The 22,882-nt window shown below is 48.8% G+C and overlaps 1 protein-coding gene across 1 annotated transcript; it reads right to left on the reverse strand.

The window, feature by feature from the left end:
- Nucleotides 1-4,148: 4,148 nt before the first annotated feature.
- Nucleotides 4,149-18,451, reverse strand: LOC108938820 (RNA-binding protein with multiple splicing-like). Its single transcript, XM_018759757.2, has 8 exons — nt 18,060-18,451; nt 11,837-11,914; nt 11,256-11,294; nt 10,465-10,527; nt 9,009-9,159; nt 8,296-8,423; nt 7,991-8,060; nt 4,149-6,559 (listed from the first exon to the last, which is right to left on the reverse strand). Exons 1-7 carry the CDS (start codon nt 18,105-18,107, stop codon nt 7,998-8,000), a joined length of 570 nt encoding a protein of 189 aa, XP_018615273.1. The 5' UTR covers nt 18,108-18,451; the 3' UTR covers nt 4,149-6,559; nt 7,991-7,997.
- Nucleotides 18,452-22,882: the final 4,431 nt, after the last annotated feature.

Raw genomic sequence — 22,882 nt, forward strand, 5'->3', positions numbered from 1 at the left:
GTACCACAAGAGGGCGCACTTTCCTCCATGATTTCTCAGCTCAGAAAGTCATTGATTTTTTTTTTGGAGTGTTTTTCAGTAAGATGTGCAGTCTGATGGCTTTCCACATCATAGCTGCTCTGCTGTTTAAATGACTCTGTCAGAGGAATAAACAGATGATGTTCCCAAATTTGTTATGTTATGATTTCCGTTGACGAAGTTCTGTTTTAAACACAGCGAGCCATTGCACTGCTGGACCGCAGCTGAGTGGACCTTGTTCAAGGCGCCTCTACAGCCATGGCTACAGCCTCACCTTGCTGGACCAGCGCTCTCATTTGGAGCATCGCTGCATGTGGAGCCCACGTTCAGGTGAACCTTCCACCCATCTCAACACCTGAACTCCACCCGTTTTAGGATGTGTTTAGGCCACTGCTCACGTCCAGTGTGTCCAGCAGGGTCCAGGTTCACACAGCACCCTGGCACTGACTGCTGCCGTCTTGTGAATCTTCCTGTTTTTGGACAGCCGTGTGCAACATTTCTGCAGCTCGCAATGAGCTCTGGAACGTTCCTTCTGACAGCAGCTGCAGCAACCCTGGGCTCGTGACCCAACACCAGCATGGTGGCTCCTCCCACCTGACCCCAGTGGGTCTGGCACAGAGCAGGGCCGGCGTATCCCGAGCAATCGGCTGACTTCCATGTGACCACTTTCCACTTTAACGGCTCAGAGCGGTGAACGGAAAACCACTTTCTGCTTACACCTCCATTGCTCATGTAATGATTGCCAGCATAATCCCTGCAGTCGTATGACGGTGCCAAAGTCCGTGGTATTGGCCTCATGGAGCTGGGAGCTCCGGATCCAGAATGCAGGCAAAGAAGTTTTCCTGCTTCATTACAGTATTTTGCAATTTGAATGGTTTTAACTGGATGGTTATTGACAGTTATCAGTCAACATGGAGTTCATTGAACTGTCCACAAGGGGGAGCCACAGCTACAGCTGCTCACACAGAGTCTGAAACCGCTTGTCCCAAGTGGGGTCAAGGCAAACCGGAGCCTAACCCAGCAAAACAGGGTGTGGGGATGGAGGGATGCACCCAGGACGGACGCCAGTCTGTCACAAGGCACCCCAAGCGGGACTCGAACCCCAGACCACCAGAGAGCAGGACCTGGTCAAGCCCGCTGCACCACCGCACCCCCCACAGCTGCTCTGTGTTTCAGTTAAATATTAATGTTCAATGAAATAAATGTATATGCAGCATAAGTTTTATTGGTGATGAACTTTACTCCTGGTGAGTTTCGGTGGAGCAGGGAGATGGTGGGAGATTAACGACAGTCTGTGTTTCAGTCAGTGTGTGTGTTTCACACAGTCAAGTGTTCTCACCATGTCTTTGGCTTTAGGTGTCACACCCCCATGAGGTCCAGTGGTTAAACAACTGGTCTTGACTGAAAGATCCAGGTCCTTCATGTTCCATTCCAAGTGTCTGTCTGCTTTTTTCACTCTCTCTCCTCTGCAGTTTCTGTGAGCTCCGTCATTGTTTTTCGGCTTTGGCACGTGAAAGATGAAGGGTGAAGGTAAAGGATGAAGCCGAAGGTGATCACCTGGAGGTTCGTGTGGACGCCACCATTTCCACGACTGCCTGTAATTGTGAAACAAACAAAACATGAACTAAACTCTAAAACATCCACAGCAGAAGGACAGATGAAATTTGGCACAAAAAGATGAAAAAACAAACCCAGAGATGATCCAATAACAAACTCTGCTACTTTCCTTGTCACTGCTTCATGTAAAAACAGAGACTTTTTTGCTGAAACATTTCATATGAGCAGTTAAATTGCCCTTTAAAAATGAGTGTCTTGTCTCAGTCCAAACCAGTATTTTTCCCACCCAGATCAAGAATTTAGTCAAATATTGTTCCATTCCAGTGATATTTCCTCCATCAGAAGGTTGGAAGGCATCACTAAGGGTTCGCTCACTCACTGGCTCCTCTCAGCACTGCAACTGGGCAGCAAACCACACGGTATTCATGTGTGTAAATACACTCACTGAGGACTTTATTTGGAACACTATACTGATAGTGGGCACGGCCTCCCTTTGCTCTCAAAACAAATTCAGTTCTTCATGGTGTGGATTCCAGAAGTAGTTGGAAACATTCATTTGATATTCTGGTCCATGTTGACATGATTGCATCTTGCAGTTTCTGCTGATTTGTCAGCTGCCCATTCACGCTGCAAATCTCCCATTGTGCCGCATCCCAAGGGTGTTCCATTGGATTCAGATCTGATGTCAGCAACAGTAGTGAGATAGGCTGTGGCATTCAAGCTATGATTGATATGAACGACCCCAAAGTGTGCTAAGAAAACATTCCCCGCATCATTACACCACCACCACCAGCCTGGACTGTGGACAAGGGGCAGGTTGGGTCCATGGATTCACGTTGTTGATGCCAGATTCTGACCCTTCCATCTGTGTGCCTCAGCAGAAATCGAGAGTCATCAGACTAGGATACGTTTTTCCAGTCTTCAGCTGTCCAGTTTTTGGTGAGCCTGTGCCCACTAGCAGCCTCAGCTTTCTGGTCTTGGCTGACAGGAGTGGAACCTAATGTGGTCTTCTGCTGTTTTAGCCCATCCACCTCAAAGTTCAACATGTCGTGCATTCTGACATAATTTTCTGCTCATCGCAGTTGTAAAGTGAAATCCCAGGAAATCAGCAGTTACAGAAATACTCACACCAGCCTGCCTGGCACCAACAATCATGCAACGGTCAAAATCACTGGGATCACATTTTTTCCCCATTCTGGTGGTTTGATGTTTTGGGAAAAAGCCTTCCAGGATGAGAGCATTAAGGATGACCTGACAAGGTAGGGCTGGAGAAGGAACCGAGGAAGCCTTTATGTAGCCTGGGTGTTTCCTGCCATAGCCATGTTGGACAAGGCCACCTACCACGTCTTCATCAAAGTGTCCACCAGGGAACTCATACAGTAATAAATCAAGCTGTATAAATGGATAAATCAGTGTAAGCAGCACAGTGTACAAACCCCATGCTGTACATCACTTTGGGGAAAAGTGTGAGATAAATGTAAATAGAATATAAAAGTGTGTTGAGCCTGAGAGGGAAAAGTGATGAGCTCTCATGTTCACACTTTCATTGTGAGGGACCGTAAGACGACCCCAGGAGGGTCTCAATCACATTGACACTGATGTCTTGACCACTTGACCAAAAACCTATGTTTTTTACAGCCTTATTAAGGTGAGGGGACAAAAACATTTGTGAACTCAAACACTGTAAATATTTTTAAATATGTACTTATGATCATAAGTGAGCAAAACAGGAACAAAACAAGAGCCAGGCTGCCAAGGAGAGGTGATGTAATTCCTGCGTGGTGGTTGCTAGGCGATGGGGCGGTGGGGCTCCTGGGATGGGGTTGCCATACTGTAGGGGTTTTGTCGCCTTTCCAGCTCACAGTGAAGTGAGTCTCAGTTAAAGAACTGAATGGAGAATGCAAAATGCTACTGTCCTGCAGACGCTCAGTATCACCACCCAACCCACCCCACCCCACCCCCCACTGGCCAGCTCACAAGAACAGTTCCTGCTGTGATGCACTGGACTGTCGCGCTGGACCGGACACACAAACATCACAGATGTTCTCCAGAGTGCAGACAATTCCCATGACCTGTCCTGTGTGTCTTCAGAGAGACGCATCAGTGTGTGACGTGTTCCATCTGCTCTTTAATTTCACCTCATTTTCTCTGATTTTAAATTATTTCACTGTTTGGAGACACAGACCTATTGATAAATACACATTTTTTTGTTTTCACCAAGCAAAAGGTTTAAAATGGCTCAAGCAGTAACCCAGGTCTGTCCATCTGTGGGTATGAGGAGTAACCAAGCAAAAAAAAAAATCACTGAGAAACACATGGAATGAGGCATTAATCCTCATATTTGTCAGATGAGGTCATACCAGCAGCGTGTTGCCATTTACAGTGTAGGCTCTAGTCTTGCAAAATAAAATTCTTTATGAGTTGAGTAATATTTGCACTAGAGTGTGACATGATTTGTTGTCATGGCGACAAAGACCACCTCCGTGACAGTGTTGTGCAGTACAGTGATACACTGTGTATGTATCTTCCATGTCCACAAGAGGAAAAACACGCCAGCACACCAGTAAGGACTTGGATCTTTTATTCTTTTTAGTTCTTTTATTATGAACCATTTCTGGATCGATATAAAACAGTGTTTGGTTATTAATTTCCCACGAAAAGCTCTACACAACCACCGCGATCCTCTGAAAACTCGTCTATAAGATGATGAGTTCATACACAGATACATGTCCATCTATTATAGCTGTGGCCTATTCATTACACTGAATGCTCCGCACTGTATAGCTCACCACTTTGTATGTCTGAACTGGTGCTCCGAGGGCTGCAGTGCAGGGACACTCATCCGGACCGAGACGTTTCACTGATTCATTGCGGTGCTTTCATTCACATGACCACCCCGTGACGTCCCAGTTGAAGGCTGTTTGGATCGTGACTAGAGGGGCCCCTGACTCTCACCATCTACCTGCAAGACCGCAGTGACCCTGCCCGAGCTCTGTTGAACCAACAAGCTGCACACAGCGGGCCCTGAATGGGATACCCCCACGAATGCGGCGGAAACAGGTGAGGTCTTCTCGGTTTGCCTCTTTGTTCACTCGCGCTCCACGGCCACTGTTCTTCATAGAATTATTGCATCAGTAACTATGCGAGTTTCAGGGTTTCGCTGCTCATGTACACTGACTCCTCTTGTTAGGATGTCAACAGCCGAGTTACAGATTTTCAAAGGTACAAACATGTTCAACTTTAAGCACGTATTTTATGGTATTTTCTTATCTGATCAGTTTTCCGAAATTTGTGTGTTGCTGAGAAAACTAGATGCACTCACAAAACAGCGCCCTGGGACCACCTTAATACACCTCACTTCCACAGTGTTTCCAGCTCCTGTCTGGTGTTCCTGAGTGTCAGTGAACAATAACAAGATGAGGAAGGTTGTACGTTTATCGAAGCAATCTGTGAACAGTCAGCACTGAATAGGAGTGTGTGGCGATAACTTGTTTTCAGTCATTTTAATGACACTTAAAATGAATATTCATAAAAAATCTTATACATTTATTATGGCAATACTATCAACCAGCCTGTAAATAAATTTAGGGATGACGATATTATTAACCTTTAATTTGGTTGTGATTTACTTAACTTTGGAGTTACAGCCAAATTGAGTTATGAACAACCTTTAGCTCCTAATTGTGTTTGTAAAGTTGAGGTGCCGGTTCCATGTATTTTTATGCCAGCTGTGCATTATGGAAACTCACATGGGGTTTAATCCGTCTTCCTGTAAGAAGCTATTTTTAGGTGCTTTGAGGCTCCGATGAGGTAACGTGAAAAGAAAGACAGAAAACAAAGACACATTTCATAGAAGAAATGTGGAACATGTGACGTTAACCAACCCGGAGGGCCTGTGAACTTCCACAGGCCAGAGAGTTCAACTGTGTAAAATGACTTTGGTCATTCATATTCATACTTGCTGTGATGACAGGTGGTCAGTGACTGGTTCTTTTTTGGTAACGCTGGTGCGGATACGAGACCCATAAATCTGCCCCTAGTGCAAGACTGACATGCTGCACCTTTGGTTGAGATCCTCTGTGTTGGGTGATGGGCAGTTACTATGGTGACCGCTCTGTTGATGGTTTGTCCACATGGTGGAGAGCTGGGTCTTATTGACTCGGTCCCCCTTGGGATGCTCTGGTCTTCCATGACTTGGTTCCATCAGTATAAGGCAAGTGGGCTGTTGGCACCAAGGCTGTTTCTGAGAACATCTCTGCATCGCGGTAATCCTGCACATTTACACAACATAGCCCACAACAGTGGAGTGGCACCTGACAAACAGTAGTAGTAGTAGTAATAGTAGTAGTAGTAGTAGTACTAGTAGTAGTAGCAGCGCGGAAGTCAGACTTGCTGGAACCAGTCTTGTCAACGCTGATTGTCTCTTGCCCAGTTCACCACGGTACTGTACTTGACCACCATGTCCTTTGGGATCCCAACTCACAACACGACAGAACCATCCAGAATGTTGGCTTGGTGCAAAAACGCCTAGTTTTCCTCATCATGTCTTCAAATTTACAGTACTGGTTTAGCCAGTCATGTTCCAATACATATCCTAATAGGCATAATAAGAACAGTAGTAACAATAACTGTAATATTACAAAAAATGACCAGGGAGAGCTCTTATTGGAGTTCAAAGGGGTGGGGTCATAGACCATGGAGCTGGGAGCCTTGGGAGGCTGTCGCCTGGCAGGACCACAGGGGAAGACATTGCCATGGATCCCAGACGGTGTCTCCATGGAAAGAAAACAGCCACCGATTCCCTGGGGGTGTTGAAGATGCACCTCTGCAAACAGGAAGTGGCATCTAGTGCAGTTGAGGGACACATTTCATGATGGAATCCAACTCCGTGGGCCTTTGGATGGATGGCACTGTTGTTCACTGGGGCCACAACCTCCCGTTTGGACTTCAGCACCACCTGTGGACGCCCTCATGTACCGGAGCCCTGCAAGAAGAAAGTACTCTCAGAACGTAGCCTGACTCCCGTGTTCCAGTCCTTTCTGGAGACCCCTTTCAGGGTTGGCACCCTATGTGTGGCACATGGTTCTTGCTTCTCGAATTTAGTGGCACATGGTGGTGCCCCCAGTCAGATAAGTTTAGCTAATGGAAGATCCTCACCTGTCTAAGTGGGGACAGGGGTCAACCCTTCAGCTGGGGACGAGCAGATGTCTTGTTACAAATAGCTGTTGTAATTACAGATAACTGAGAGAGAGGAATGCACTACAGCAGCAGTACAAACACACTCCTCTGCAGGTCATGTACCCCCAGTGGTCATCCTTATTGAGCAACACCTCTTGCCCTTTACAGTGTTACAGAGGTCTCGTTACAGTCATGGTGGTCCAGACCCTATCCTCAGTGTTGTGCTGGGAAGGGTATACACTGGAGAAGGTACCAATCCATTGCAGGAGAGCCACACACAATTCCTATCAGCAGTCCAGCTGGATGGAACATACCCCTTTGGAGTGCAGAAGGAAACACACACGCACAGAGAACATACAGGATCAACACTGAGTGAGTCGGATTCACACTATACCTGTGATGTACTGCGAGAGGGCAGCACTACCTGGTGAGCCACCGCAAGCTGCAGCAGCCACCTTAAAACTGGGTTAAGAAGGGATATTTTCACAGCACATACTCACAAATGCTGAATTAATGACTCCTTAAAGTCCAAACTAATTGGGAACCCAGACAGTGCAGTGGTTTGAGCCACTGCCCTTGGACTCATAGGGTGTAGGTCTGAATCTTGCCTCCTGGTATAATACCCTTGGCCAATGTGCTGACCCCACATTATTCCAGTGATAATGTAAAATACAAGAGTAAAAGCATTTCAGAATGTTACACTATCAGTTTTCACCACATATGACAGATATCTGTTTTTGATCACTTTTTACCGCGTTCCACAGTTATGTGATGGTAAAGTTGCTGTCCCCGGACTCAGAACTCAGTGGTTTGAATCCAGTTCTTCTACCCTTTACATATTCAGCTGACATTTCCTGTAAAACACTACTTACACCGATTTACCCATTCATATCGCTGGATTTGTGTTTACTGGAGCAATTTAGGGTAGGTACCTTGCTCAAGGGTACTGCAGCAATAACTGGGATTTGAACCAGCCACCTAAAAGTCCAAAGGCAGCAGCTCTAACCAGCACACTATCCACTGCCGTTGAGCAAAACAAACTAAATATGGCCCAGTTCTTTAAATGGGTAAATCGGTGTAAGCATCTTAACGCTGTGAGCCACTTTGGAGAAACGTGCCAGCTAAATAAATAATTATAAGTGTACCGAACTGCACCCCCTAGAGGGGAGTATGATCACTGCAAAATTAATCACAGGTCCTGTCTGCAGGGCATCCTCTCCTCCAGCTTGTGACTCACCCATCACTCAGCAGAACTGCCTGGACTTCCATCCCTGCGGGGTGCCATCTGCAGGAGGGATCCACCGGATCTGTGCACACACATGCAGTTTTGGAGTCAGTCATCGTGACCCTTTCCTGATCGTTCTCGCAGGGCAGCTCTCAGTAAAGTAAGAATGTGGTCTCTGGTCAGCCTCTTCCACTCTCTACGTCAGTCAGCACGTGGGACAAGTGGGAGCCACGGCAACTAGGTGTAGGTGTGTGTGTCTGTGTGTTAGTGAGCGTAGAGTTCAATGGGAGAGAACTGCTGCAGGTGTGCGGGGTTACCTGAGCATGCAGTGCAGAGGGGTAGGTGAAAGCAGGAGGCAGGGCCGGGGAGAGCTCCGCAGGGTACAGCGGATATGGTGCCCAGATGTCAGCACCACCAGGGTAAAGAGCAGGTACAGTGAGCTCATCTGGAAAACAAGGGGGAAGAGGAGTGAGTGGGTGTGCATCCGGGGGGGGGGGGGGGGGGGGGGGCTTCAGTGTGTGTGTGAGGAGGGGGGTCACATCACTAATGCCACCATATGTATCACGCTCACACACGGCAGGTCGGTAATATTAGGATAGCATTACTGACACTACAGAAACTGTATGGTAATCTAGAACGAAAGCCTTGCATGATTATTGCCATAACGGGACCTTAGTTAGTAAGAAATTGAACCGGTGCACATTGTCCAACGATACGCCCTTTCGGCCATCATTTCTCACTCAGATACGAAGATGTGACAGAAGCCGGTGACATCATTTTTCGTTCATGTGGACCTACTATTAGGAGCATTCTCAGGTGGTTCTCTTACCTTTGGTTCAATAGCTGCATTTCCTGCAGTTCAGTAATCTCTGTTAGTCAAGACAAATGAGTCAAAACTAAGTTTTTCTAAGCGTGATGTGTGCGGGAACCCAAACGTGGTATTTCACCGAGCATTGAGCTCTGTGAGAACAATGATGCTCTCGAGGCACCAAGAGGCCCTTCCGCACACGCTGGACACAGAGCTGCTCACAGGTCTCGCGGCTCCCGAGCGGCGGCGCGGGGCTCTGCTGCGGTGCCGGGGGGTTCGGCGTGCCCACCAGCTTGCTCTTGGCCATCTTGGTGTTGGCCTTGGCGAACTCCAGGCGCAGCGTCTGCGGAATCTCGGGGTCGAAGCGGACGCCCTAAAGAGAGCAGCAGTGTGGGATTCAGGGTAAAAACGTGGGAAATGCATTCGGGGCATCTGTCCCGGGGAAAAAAAAAAAAACACTCCTGAGCTGAGGAGCTCCAAAGCGCAGTGAAACATGTCCTCTGCGAGGTCAGACGTCGTTGGACAGACACTGCGTGCAGGACAGCATACGCCTCTGCGTGTGGAACATAATGAGTCATATTGACACTATGTCTCTTAGCCCCTGGTTTGTGCCCCAGCTCAGTCAGAGCAGCTCAGTAAAATGAAGCGGTAAAACAAGTGCTGCGTGCAATGTGAACAGGACCCCGCGGCAGCGCTGTTAGTTTAGCTGATCGGAGCAATTTCCATTTTTGGAGAGGTGATTCTCAGCGCAGAGCCTTTGTTTGAAACATCACTGGAACAGAGATTCTATAAATAAACACTGAAATGAAACAGTTGTGGGACAGTTCACTCACATTACACTGGTAAAACCGCCCACACAAATACAGCACTGCGTTGTCACGAGGGACCTGAGGAGGACAGCAGTGATTTAAAAAGTGGTTATGGAACCAGATTATTCTACATGTACAATAATTAAGACACGTGTGTGTGTGTGTGTGTGTGTGTGTGTGTGTGTGTATGTGGTAGCTATAGTGAGGCCTGGGCAGTAGTGCGTGTATTTAAGCAATTATTATTATTATTATTATTATCCCTCCATCCATTGTCAACAACCACTTATCCTGAGTGGGGCTGCGGCGAGCCGGAGCCAAACCCGGCAACACAGGGCGCAAGGCTGAAGGAGGAGGGGACACACCCAGGACAAGACGCCAGTCCGCCGCAAGGCACCCCAACAGAACCCTAGACCGGCCACACAGCGGGCACTGACCAAACCCACCGTGTCATCACACCCCCCTTATTATTATTAATAAATTTGACAATTTTCTACAAGGTAATTCACACTTGTGTTTGTTCACTCATCTATTGATTTACTCATTCATACAGAAGGGTAAATTTTAGGGTATCAGTTCAGGGTTAAGTACCTTGATCAATGGTACTACAGAAAGAAGTGGGATTTAGCATTTCATACAACAGACAGACGCGCGCGCACACACACACACACACACACACACACACACACACACACACACACACACACACACACACACACACACACACACACACACACACACACACTTCAGTCAGAGTTCACTCTTTGTCCCCCGGCTGAGAGCAGCTGGATGCAGCGGCCTGGTTTTCTACCCTGGGGGGAGAAGGAGGATGGAGAGGTTACGTTTACACAGATAACATATTAGTCACTTACGTTCAGGGCATTTTTTGCTGCTTCTGCCTCCGATCGGCTGTCGAAACTGACAAATCCCACAGGCTGGAGATGCAGGAAACAAGAGGAGCAGAGTTTTAGTGTTTACACACGAGTGTATTGCCATCGCATGTCCACACAGCACACACTTGGGCAGCTGTACGGCGTTCAGGGCTTGCATCAGCAGGGACATTCAGAGCAGTGAGCTCTGATGAGATGTGTACGTCCAAATAAAGGAGACGAGGTGTGAGTCTGGAGCCGCTTTGCCGTGTAAAGGACACGGGGACAGGGAGCAAAGTGTGTTGGACAGGGGACGGAGCAGGAAAGAGCAGGAAGCACAGTGGCTGTATAAATAGAAGTCCTGAGCCGTGCAGCTATATAAGGAGATGAGTGCGGTGTGTGTGGGAACTGGCGTCTCGTGATGGGAACTGACGCCAGAATCAGAACTTATCTGAACGGTCTGATCTGCGAACGGGACACCGACATCAATATAAAGCTGTTTCTGTTGATTACATTATTAAAAGTGATGCTTTTTCACATTAATGTTGTGCCACATTACAGAAATTATTCATATTTATAGCGTGAGTTTCTGCGTTCATACTTCTTTACAATTCCTTGAGTTACATTTACTGTCATTCTTTCAAAGTAAGACACACACACATAGACTCAGACGCCTCGTGGTGCTCAACAAGCGATGATAAAGTGTACTTAAATAGCGATTTCCTAAGGAAACATGCAGGACCCGTCCCAGCATGCACCTCAGCCACCGTGCTTCCCAGTGCAGGTGCACTTACCTGTTTCGAGGTGAGTTTAATCAGCGAGCCCTCGTATCCCTACAAAAGAGACAATGAAAGAATAGTTAGAGCAGCAATGGTGCTGAAGGGGACAAGATTCCTCTGAAGGTGATGCAACTCTGCATGAGACAACATCTACTCTTCCACCATTATAACACAAAGGTTGTCCAAAAACAGGTGGAACGGCCAGGAAACTAGGGAAACAGTCATCAGGTCTGGTCTCTGAGATGCAGAGGGACGAGCGAGTGTCCGAATTTGCTGCTCACTCCTCACACTGCCTGCTGGAGCCCAGAATGTGCCTTGCAGTGGACCCGTGTCTTGTTTAAACTATGTCTCATTGACCTGTTCCACCTCCAGGTCCTGGTACACCGTACTCTTTGGGACAACCTCTGGATCATACTGGCCCAGACTCAACATTTATTGAAAGTGAAAAAAAAAAATCCTTTGGAACAATATCATAAGGCACAGCTAATAAGACAAGGCCTAGAGAGCAGTTAGAGTCAGTACTTCTAACATTGTGGGTCCTCTTTCAAAAGTGGCAGCTGCTGATGAAAAGACTAATTCTCAAGAATGCATCTTACCTTAAATGGTCTGAATAAAAGGTAAAGTTCCCGAGGTTTGATATCCACTGGCAATCCACTGACAAACAGCGTCCGGACCTGAAGGACAGAGACAGTCGGTGTCAGATCTTCCCAGAATCTTCATACACAGCTGCCAAACGTAGGGAGTGAAACGCCTCTCTGGACCTATTCCAACTTGACAATGAGCTGAAACTGGGAGAAAAGTTACAGTTGGACAACAGAGACGTGGACTTTGAGCTGTGGGACTGGAGGAGACTTAAGGACACCACGGAGGACCAGGAAAACACACAGATGGACACATGAGAAGGTTGGATTCTCTGGAAAAGACACTGGTGATGGCGAAAGATGGAGGCAAAAAGAAGAGGACGAGCAGCAACCAGAAAGATGAATTCAACCACAGTGACAATGGACACAGCCCACAGAACGCTGAGGACACACGAGGAGCACAGAACTTTCTCGAATAACTCTGTACATATGGCCAGCAAGACTCAACATCAACTCAATGACAGTCAACAACCGGTGAGAAAATACTGATATGGTAGTTGTCCCTCTAGCCAAGCATCTCTTTTGCACCCAGGGCACCTGGTGAAATTCTGTAGCTGTTCTGGTAAAACACAAACATGGTGGTGTCATGTGGCCAGTGAGTAGATGGACATCTCTACGCCATCCTGGGCATATTGGTTATCAGCGAAGCACCGTGATCCTCACCCTGGTCTTGCTTCACTCCTTTCAGACAAACCAGGTATCAGGTAGAGGAACCACATGAGAAAGCTGGTGCTGCTTGGACCCAAGGTGGACCCAAGAGTGCATGGAGTCTTCACAGAGACTCAAGATGCAGCCAAAGCGTGCCGAGAGCCTAATTTGCTCCTGAGGGAGCTTCCGTTGCCTGAGAGGATGTCCACTACCTGGATTTCTGAGACTGATTCCTTTCAGTGAAATTCCAAACATGTAAAAATAAGACCAGTCCTACCAGGAGATGAGTTCACTTCTCCTTGTGGGGGGACCCCCAATGAGCTGTGGAATGCACTTCTCTAGAGCATTGGAAGGGACAAACACAAGAAACTGTGCTGGTGAGAAAGGTCACGTTCTCTAGTTGAGATCATCCACGGAGCTCGGTGTAATTTCTGGTCATTAACAGTTGAAATAGTCAAGAGTTGACATCATTTTTGGACTAATCTGTGCGTTGTGGATGAACAAAACATTGGAAACAACACACTCCCTGCCATGTGGCCTCTTGCTGCACGTGAGGAACACGTGATGGTTTGGCAGGTTACACAAATATCCACTTTTGGAAGTGTGTTTTTGGGGAGGTGGCCTTCAGAGTGACTGCAGCAGAGTCAACAAGGGTCCACAAAGAGCAGAAACAAAGAGCTCGTAGGAATGAAACATTGACTGGGAGTTTAACTTTTAACTGCTGTTCAGCTGATTTGTGCATCTCCAGGGCACCTGCTGCTCTATCTCCTTCTCCACATGAATCATTTACCATTTATGGTTCTGGTGCACATATGCAATTGCACTTGGGGAGAGGACCACCAAGTCAGCCCGAGGCTTTCATAAGTCCGAGACGGTTACCTGGCAACAGGCCGCTGACCTCCCACTGCCCTGAGTTGAGACATCACACCCTACTGAAGAGACTCTGTGTGTGATGTCTTCATCGATAGAAGCAGCTGACATGTCATCGGCAGCCATCGCTACTCACCCAGCAGCACCCCTCTGCCTCAAGGTGTCCACAGCTGGCCAAGTGAAACTCACAGGGTGAAAACACGGTCAATTACTCCAGTTGCCAAGAAAAACATGGTGAACCACTTGATAGCACCCAGCAGAGGAAGGTAAACCTGTGCTGGTTCTTCAGGCAGCAGTGACATGGCTGAGGTCCTGCCTCTGTTCTCCATGAGGACCCCCCAGGTGGCTCGACAATTAATGAGCTGCTTAATTGGACAGACAGGTGGGCAGACAAGCCACCTGGGAGAGCTGCTCATGTCCTACTGTCTCACCTGGATTGTTACCATCCTCCCACTGCCTCTACCTTCTCTGATGTTTACTGTAACCACAGTAAAAAGCACTGCAGTCTGTGTCAGTTTATTATAGAGTGAAACTGTTTCCAGAGAGGTTCTGTAGCAGCACCAAGGACACATTTCAAATCATATATTGTTTGTCACTGAACTCAGATAGAAGAAAAGCCACAATGTTTACCAACGGCAGACCACGGTAACTCTGGCTGTCGACCAAAGGCCTTTGTGTTGCCTGGATTTCAAGATGAGGTTTGACACAAAATTAGGTCCTGCTCTTCAGCCAGTGACTGTATTAACAATTTACACAATGCTGATCATACAGTTTCAAGCACAGTAGGAAAACAAAGACTTGCTGGTACTGGTGTTCATTCAGCACCATCATCCTGGGAAGAACAAATCACAGCAGGTCATTCACACATGAACATACTTAAAATCAGATACACAAAAGAGCCATGACTACTCACTGTTATTATTAACCAATACTTGTCTGACTCCCACCAGGGCAAACTACAGTGTGAGTTTTACACAGTGAGCTACTTACACTGATCTACCCATTTATATGGTATGATCATTTTTACAATCACAGTTCAGGTTAGTACCCTGGTCAAGGTTACTACAGGAGGAGGTGAGATTCAAACCTGGGCCCTTGAACTGCAAGGTGCTGCTTTAGGCACCACGCCGCCTGCTGGCCCAACGACTTCCTGCCCTAAAACGCAGTGGAACCTAGTCAGGTAGTAAGGTCGAGATGCGACACAGTCGGGGACTTATAAAAGATCTCCTTCAACCCCGAGCCCGAACAAATCAACGCACTAAATCAGATTCAGTGGAAATTAAAGTACAAATTGTGGGTGTTCATAGAATCCCAGCACTATCTATAAAATACCTTTCTTATACAGTACAGCAGGTACCGCAAGGAACACCGTTATACTTCCGACGTTTTCCTGTGAGCACATGACCGAGATCGGCAATGAGCGTTGGTCCGTTTCCTTGTAGGGAAAGACCTTTAAAACAGACAAACAGATACGGAAGGAGGGGGGGATTCGTGTTCCCGCCGCTCCACCGAGCTCCGATGAACCCCCGGCGGCTCCTCTTCTCATGTGGCGCCAGTTAACTGCCTGGGCTTCGCTAACAGACTCTTCAGGGAAATAATTCCGGCTCTACATACACACACACACACACACTTTAATGTCCTGTCTTTGGAAATTATAATTCCTCAATGCTGTAAAGCCATCGGTAACACACAGCGTGCGTTCATTCTCCCTTCCATTCCTGACCTCCTGCTCGGACTAAGGTCACCTGACCTGGGGGGGGAGGCGGCCATGGATGCCTCTTTGACAGCCCTCACAGGGGCCTCCCTGCAGCCGCAGTCGCCAGCGGGTTCTACAAGGGCACTTGAGGGCCTTTCCTTCACAGTCACTCCTGTCGGTTTCAGCTCCCATGACCATAAAAGGGCAGCAGAGCCGGGGGGGGTCGTGACCTCTGGCTGTGCGATACGAGCTGACGGCCGACGCAGCGAGGTCTCGCGAACCTTTTCAGACTGCAAAGCAAGTGGATATAAGACACGATTCCACGCAGAAACATGTTTGTCCTTCAGCAGAGCTCTCAGGGTTCGCACTCAAGGTCACAACACACATACACACCGGCAGCACTATCTCACACACACACACCAAGCAAACAGCGGTCATGTGATTCAATTTACCAGGCGTTAACACAACACAAGAGAACCGAGCACAGCAGATTACAGTACGTCAGTGGAGGTAAATGTCACTGGAAACACCAGCGGTGAGACCGAGGTTTTCACACTTTGGACGCATCGTGACAAGATTGGACTTTCTTAAAGATGGTGATGATGGCTGGAAAAGTTGCAGGAAACAGAAGAAGAGGACGAGCGGCAACCAGACGGATGGACTCGGTCGCAGCGACGGCGGACAGAGCTCTTCAACGCTAAGGACGCAAGCGGAGCCCGGAACTTTCTGGAAGAGCTTTGTATGCGTGTCCAACATGGGCACTTATGAACAGCACTTATCGACAAAGGAAGGGCAAAGAATGTTGCGCTACACACATTTCCTCAGTGATGTAAACTGTAAACAGTGTTAAACGAGGTCACGGTCCCTCTAACATGGCCTTCGAAGGGCTAAGATAAGGAGGTGACAGATGCTTCGGCAGTTATATAAATACACCAAAATAAACATCAGCATTGTGTGTGTGTGTGTGTGTGTGTGTGTGTGTGTGAGTCCGCTGTCTCTGTCCTTGCAACATCACAGAACCCAGTCTTCACAGCTGATGGAGACAGGAGATGTGCAAAATAGAGCGCAAGAATGGACGTAGACCCCAGGTGGCGCTGTGGAAACACGGAACGGAACTGACCAGAAGGCCAGATGAGTTGCCACCTATTCGACCCATTCATCCCTCGTTCATGTGCAAAAGAGAAGACGGAAAAGACACAACTGGGCGCCAGTCAGAGCTTCTAAACCAACCATTGAAACCTTCTTCCTCAACAAAGCAGGGCAGTTGTTAAATAAAAGATTAATTCTGTCTCATTCGCCGTCGAAATCGTACCACGGCTGTCCTGTTCTCAACAAATATCTTCATGGCAAACATTTATGAAAAATATTTCTGCTGCGTAACAGCGGGAACGGACCAGTAAACCTCGACTCAAAAGTAAGCAAACATCTCAGAGGCTTTAAGGAGCCACTGAAAGCCATGGTGAGAGAATCAGATTTCGATATCAGCTGTATCATCAGGCCTCGTTATTAAATAAATCAATACAAGCGTCAAACAAATACGTGGGAAACCATTTAAAAAGCTTGTCTTCCGTCATGCTGGGAAGGGATTGAAAAATGACAGGAGAACATGGAGCTACCAAGATGAGAGGGCATGAAATATGAGCTGAAAACAGAGTGTGGCTGGAAAGCTGGGGGAATGAGGAGATCTCGCCTTGCGGAAGGACAGTTACCTGTCAACCGTGTGTTGTTACGGTACATCACGTGGTGCTGCCACTGGGGCAGGTAGAATGGATAACAGGTGCGTACATGTTCAGTTCCCAGGCAAACAAGGCTGTCCTTACTAGCACAGGTAGAGTACAGGTGTGACGCAGGCACTTTACTGCTCTAGGGGCTGTTTACCCCGGTGAGAAACACTGCGAAGCACTAATGTGAGTGAAGCAACCCAGTGACAAACGGATCAGTGCGAGGACAGAGCAGAGTAATATAACTAATAATAATATAGCCTAGCAGTTCTTCACTGTTACAGTGATGTTACAGTACTGAGCTCTGATTTCTCCGTAACTTGAGAGTGCAGGTGGAATTAGTGACTGTCACTGTAACGGTACAACAGTGTATCCGTCCACGTAACAATACAGCACTGAGTGTGTTCATCCAGCAATATAACAGTGTGTGTGTGTTAGTATGACAATGTATGTTAGTGTAACAATATAACATTTACATATTTAGCAGACACTTTTCTCCAAAGCAACTTCCAGTGCATACTATGTAGTGTTACCAGCCCAAACACCTTATTCACCATGGTGACTTACACTGCTAGATACACTACTTACACTGGGTCACTCCTCCATACATCAGTGGAACACACACACCCTCTCCGTGTCACTCACACACTATGAGGAACCTGAACAGCATGTCTTTGGACTGTGGGAGGAAACCAGAGCACCCAGAAGAAACCTGCATGAACACGGGGAGAACATACACTCCACACAGACTGAGCGGGGATCGAACCCACGTCCTCTCACACCATCCAGGTGCTGTGAGACAGCAGCGCTACTCGATGTGCCACCGTGCTGCCCATAACAGGGCGTGTTAGTGTAACAACAGTGTGTGTTACAATAATGTGTGTGTGTGTGTGTGTGTGTGTGTGTGTGTGTGTGCAACAGTGTGAGAGTGTGTGTCAGTGTACCACTGTCCCACTAACAGCCCGTTCGAAGGACAGTGTGAGCACACAGGACAACAGTGTCCATCATCATGACATGTCACTGCAGCGCTCAGACCGACTGTCCCCCGTCTCCATGTCCACTCTTCTTCTTCTGCGAGAGTAGGACACTCCTGACTCCACACAGTGTGACACACCGCACCAGGGACAGAAAAGGCGGCCAAGAAGAGCCCAGAGATATGAATAGAATATGAATATGAATATGAATATAAATATGAAGGACAGCAGGAGGAGGTGCGGACAGCGACAGCACAGCAGCTGCTCACCTCCTCTTCCTGGCTGCTGGACTCACTCGAGTCGATCTCCTTGTCCATCCTGCGCGCTTCCTCCTTCTCCTCCTCTTCCTCGAAGAGTTCGAGGTAAACGTTGCTATAAACCGTGTAAATATGTGCAGTAAATGTCAGTAAACTCTCTTTTCTCTGTAAACGAGACCAGTCTCTCTCTGATTCCGCCCCCCTGCTGGCGCGGAGTCCAGTTGAATTTCTTCGGCTCCTCGTCTTTCCGTATCAGTAACGAAGTTCATGCAGGAGACGAAAACTCGCCATTTTCATCGTCATCGTCGTTGTCGTCGCCATCATCAGCAGCACCGTTTCCATCAACCTCGTGCTGTCCCACTCCAGCTCTCCCTTATCCACACCATCTTCTTCTCCGCCGCGATCTCGGGCTCCTCCCTCCTCCTCCTCCCCCGCTGGGAAGTGGAGTGGGCGTGGCCACCGCCGCCGCACACCTCCGTAGCCCCGCCCCTCTATCGCAGTGTGGGAGGGGTCTGTAGCTGCGGGTTCGCGTGCGGCTCGCAGAGCGAGGGGAGTCGCGCGCTTCTGTTTAGCGCGGTGTCGGTCGCTGAAGTGCAGAAGAGCACCTCAGGCAACAATGGTACGTCGTAAATGCAGCGCCTGTAGTCGAGCTGCGATAATAAACAGTATTCCATGAGCTCCAGTGAATATGTATGTGTCGAGTGTGAAATCATGAGCCCGCGGAGAGAGTCAGAGTGAGTTACACTGGGGAATTTGTAGGGTAGGAGAGAGTCGTTCTGTCTGAGAGAGAAACTGACACAAGTTCAGGTTCATGAGCTCTCCCTTTATCGCTTTACAAACATATGTGCTCACCTGGGGTTGCCTGGGAATCATGTGATCCGTTTCTCTTCTCTGACTCTTGATTATGTTACATTTATTTATCTAGCAGATGCTCTCCAAAGCAACTTCCAATGAACTATGTGGTGGTGGGCTGATAACACCACATAGTTCGTTGGAAGTTGCTTTGGAGAAGAGCGTCTTATTCACCACGGTGACTACACTGCTAAATACACTACTTACAAAGGGTTACTCATCCATGCATCAGTGAAACGCACTCGCTCGCTACGGGGGAACTTGAACAGCATGTCTTTGGACTGTGGGAGGAAACCAGAGCACCCGCAGCAAACCCCTGCAGAACATGCAAACTCCACACGGATTGAGCGGGGATCAAATCAATGTCTTCTCGCACCACCCGGATGCTGTGAGGCAGCAGCGGTACTCTCTGTGCCACCGTGCTGCCCTTAACCTGTAAATTCCTTCGCTGGCATTATTTGAGGAAAACACCATAGGGTCTCCAGCTGTGTTCAAACAGATGCGTAAATTATAATTTCTTGCAATTTCACGAAAATCTCTGCTAAGAATCTACATAGACTCTGTCAAAGATGAATGGAAATGAGTTCAAGTGAACATAATATCCCACCCGCTGCCTCCTGTAGCGGTGTCCTAGGACCGCATAACAACAGTGTGCAGTAGCTCTGGGTTCTCGCTCTGTAACCATCAGGGCTCGTCGAACAACGAGGTTGTGACAGCTGAGTGACGCCCTTCGGTGCGCCGAGGCTCGGCCCGTGGGCTCTATAAAGAGGTGATGGGGATTCATTCCACCCCGCGCCCTTCCTGCCCCACCGTGTCCGGTGGAAAGCCCCCCTTGTTTATGCTGCTGCTCAGATGGGCTCACCTGCTGCGGCAAAGCCTGGAGCTCAGCTGCTGTTCCGACAGTGTCCGTGAGGCTTGAGGCCAGGCATCTGTTGTGCAATGGATCTGGAAAAAGGGCTTACCTAGAAACAGTCCTGTTGACACGCTCAACGAGACCCTCAGGGTCAGCGAGGTTTCGTATCTGTGCCGAAGCCACGCCCAGGGCAGTTGGGGTGGACAGAAAGCCCAGCACATGTCCACAAAGCATTCCTTGGTGCTGAGTCTCCAGTGAGCCTGAGGGTGACCACAACCTCCCACACTCCTGCAGGAACAAGGACCTGGAGGCGTACAGGTCAGACCCCGAGCATTGTGGGAACCAGACAGTGTAACCCTCCTTCTTCTTGTGTTTTTCAGCCTGCCAGCACAGCGGATGTGTATACGTGTGTGTCGACCGAACGCAGCGCCTCCTGGGCATGGCTGCGGGCTGCAGTTGAGTGGAAATGTCAGCGCGGAGCCACCTGTGCCGGCTGCTCGGGCGGTCAGCTGCAGCGCCTCGCTGACGGATGTGGGATAAGTGGACCCCTGGTGTCCGAATGCCACTTTGTTCCACTCCGCATTCCCACGCGCTTGGACAGATTAGTGCACTGTGTTGTCCTCGATACGGGGAAACACAGGCCGGCTGGCAAAGCTTGGCGCCCAGTGGGTGAGGCACATCAAACATAGCCAGCTGTGGGGGCACATGACCAGCCCTCCTTCCGAAACGCCAGCATAAAGCGTCGGAACACAGTCAGTTAGCAAACACACAGCACATACACAGACGGGCTGCATTGCTGAGCAATGAGGTAAATTTGCGTTTACCCTTTGAACCATGGCAAGGCCGTCAAACTGAAGGCTTTTACAGTGTGACAAGAACAGGGATCGGCCGCTTCTGAAAGTGCCGGAATGTCACGCTTCAGCCAGCAGAGAATGGGAATGACAGGCCCCGCCTTAAACACTTATTTAACTGTGACTTCCAAACTGTTGACACACGTTTCTATAATGGACCACGACTCCCTGCTGCTGTGAACCCATCACTGCTCCCTCTGGAATGTTCTAACTACAAAAAGCTACAAAAGATAAACACGCTTAAGAAAGGTCCGATGTACCATCTAGTGCTGCCGTACTATAGTTTCAACAAAGTTCAAAAGGGCCTCTCTCACTTATGTTAAATACTGTGTGGGGACAGCACAGCGGCGCAGCAGGTAACGCTGGTGCCTCGCAGCTCCTGGGATGCGCGTTTGAATCCAGATAAGTCTCCGTGGAGTTTGCATGTTCTTCTTGTGTTTCTGTGGGTTTCCTCCCACAGTTCAGAAGAGTTTTGAGTAGACTGATGACTAATTTGCCGCACATTGTGTGTACGTGCGCCCTGCGAAGTACTGGGGTCCTGTACAAGGTTAACCTTGTGTCTTTTGGATAGACTCCAGACATCCGTGACCCTGCATCAGACAAGCAGTTACTGACAATGGATGGATATTGACTGGCTGTGGTTTTGTCGCTACTGAGACACAGACCTTCCAACCCCGTCGAAACCGCTGATACGCATCTTACACATCAGTAAGAGTCTTTTTGCAATACAAAGTGTCTAAAAAGCTGACAGCTTCCCCAGACACTGCAACCAGAGGGGATCTCTGTGCTCCCTGTCCATCACACTGCGCTGCAGCAGCAGCCTCCTTCATCGCCGGGACGGGGGGGGGCATCGAGATGCAGGCGCACGTCAGCGCTGTCATTCCGCAAACCGTTCTGGGCCTTGTTGGCGTGACACGCACGCATCGGCGAGCTGACAGCTAGCGCGTCATCTCCGCATTAGACACGGCGGCTGTATTGGCACGTCTCGATGCCTCCTGAAACAAAGGCCTCTGCTAACTCGTGAGGCGCTGGGGGAGGTAGTGAGCAGACACACAAAGAAGGGAAATCCTGGCAGGTGATCCAGGTGAACGTCTCGCTGACACCCCAGATACACCAAACACAATCTCAGACAAGAGACTGATCCCTGAAGGTGTGCCACTTGCATTACGAGTTTGCCATGTGTTTATTCCCGCAGGCTGTAAGCTACAGCACAGCCGCGCCATGGCCGAGAGGCCTGAGCGCCCCAGGGTGGAGCCACGTGCCCCTGCTGGGGACCCACCAGCAAACTGCCTACAAGGGAGGAGGAGACAAACATCCACAAAACAGACTCCACAAAAGAGCAGGACCAGTTCACTGGTGGGCATCTGCTGTCTGGGTCACATGCGTGGTGGAGGAGCTCAGCAGTTATGGAACCTCGTGGTAGTTTTTCTACAAGAGCCTGAGGAACAGTCACACTACTGCTGCGGGATGAGCAGGGAGCATTGCACGCAGTGTGATGGAGGCAGTCTGATTGACAGTGGGCTGGAAGACTTCAAACGAGTACTTTGTTCAGAAGAACTTGGAAAATGCCCCCATGTGGAGTGTGTGTCATGGGTACAGCCGTGTTGTAACATAGAGACTGCTGCCCTGGTGAACATGCTGCAGGTGTGCAAGGGGGAGCTGTTCTGCACCACTCTGCTCATTGGGATTCTGAATGCCATGGGTTCCCCAATGCTGCAATTTGACCAGGAGCAGAGCGGGGGTAAACAGTACTGTCAGAGATCAGAGACAACTGCCAGGAAGAGCAGCGACACCCCAAGTGGGATGGTGCTACACTCCCATCCAGCAGCCGTGCCCTTCCCCCACTGCAGGGTGGTACTCTCACAGACACCAGGGGAGGGGAGCATACTCACAGCAAGGCCAAGGATGTGGTTAAGGCCACTAAAACCCTGCTACTTCACCGAGTTCCCCCAAGGCAACACTACCCAGTGACTCACCTACTGTGATTTACCTCAAGGTACGAGAGCAGCGCCCCCTGTGGACTGAGCGTTGTAGGGTCCTGACCCATTCCACGAACCTGTGGGTTCACGTTTGCGAGATGCCCTTCACTAATATCTGCACTACCAGACCCGATGTACAAGGAGGAATTCCATTAAAGAAAAAAGTTAATTTTACCACCCAACCCAACTGCAAAAAAAAATTACCTTTTGCATTTATTAATTCAGCAGATGCTTTTCTCCAAAGCAATGTACATCTCTGAGAACAATACAAAAAGAGCATCACATCAACAGAAGAGATTT

Source organism: Scleropages formosus, chromosome 5 (genome assembly GCF_900964775.1).
Source record: "Scleropages formosus chromosome 5, fSclFor1.1, whole genome shotgun sequence".
Lineage (NCBI taxonomy): Eukaryota > Metazoa > Chordata > Actinopteri > Osteoglossiformes > Osteoglossidae > Scleropages > Scleropages formosus.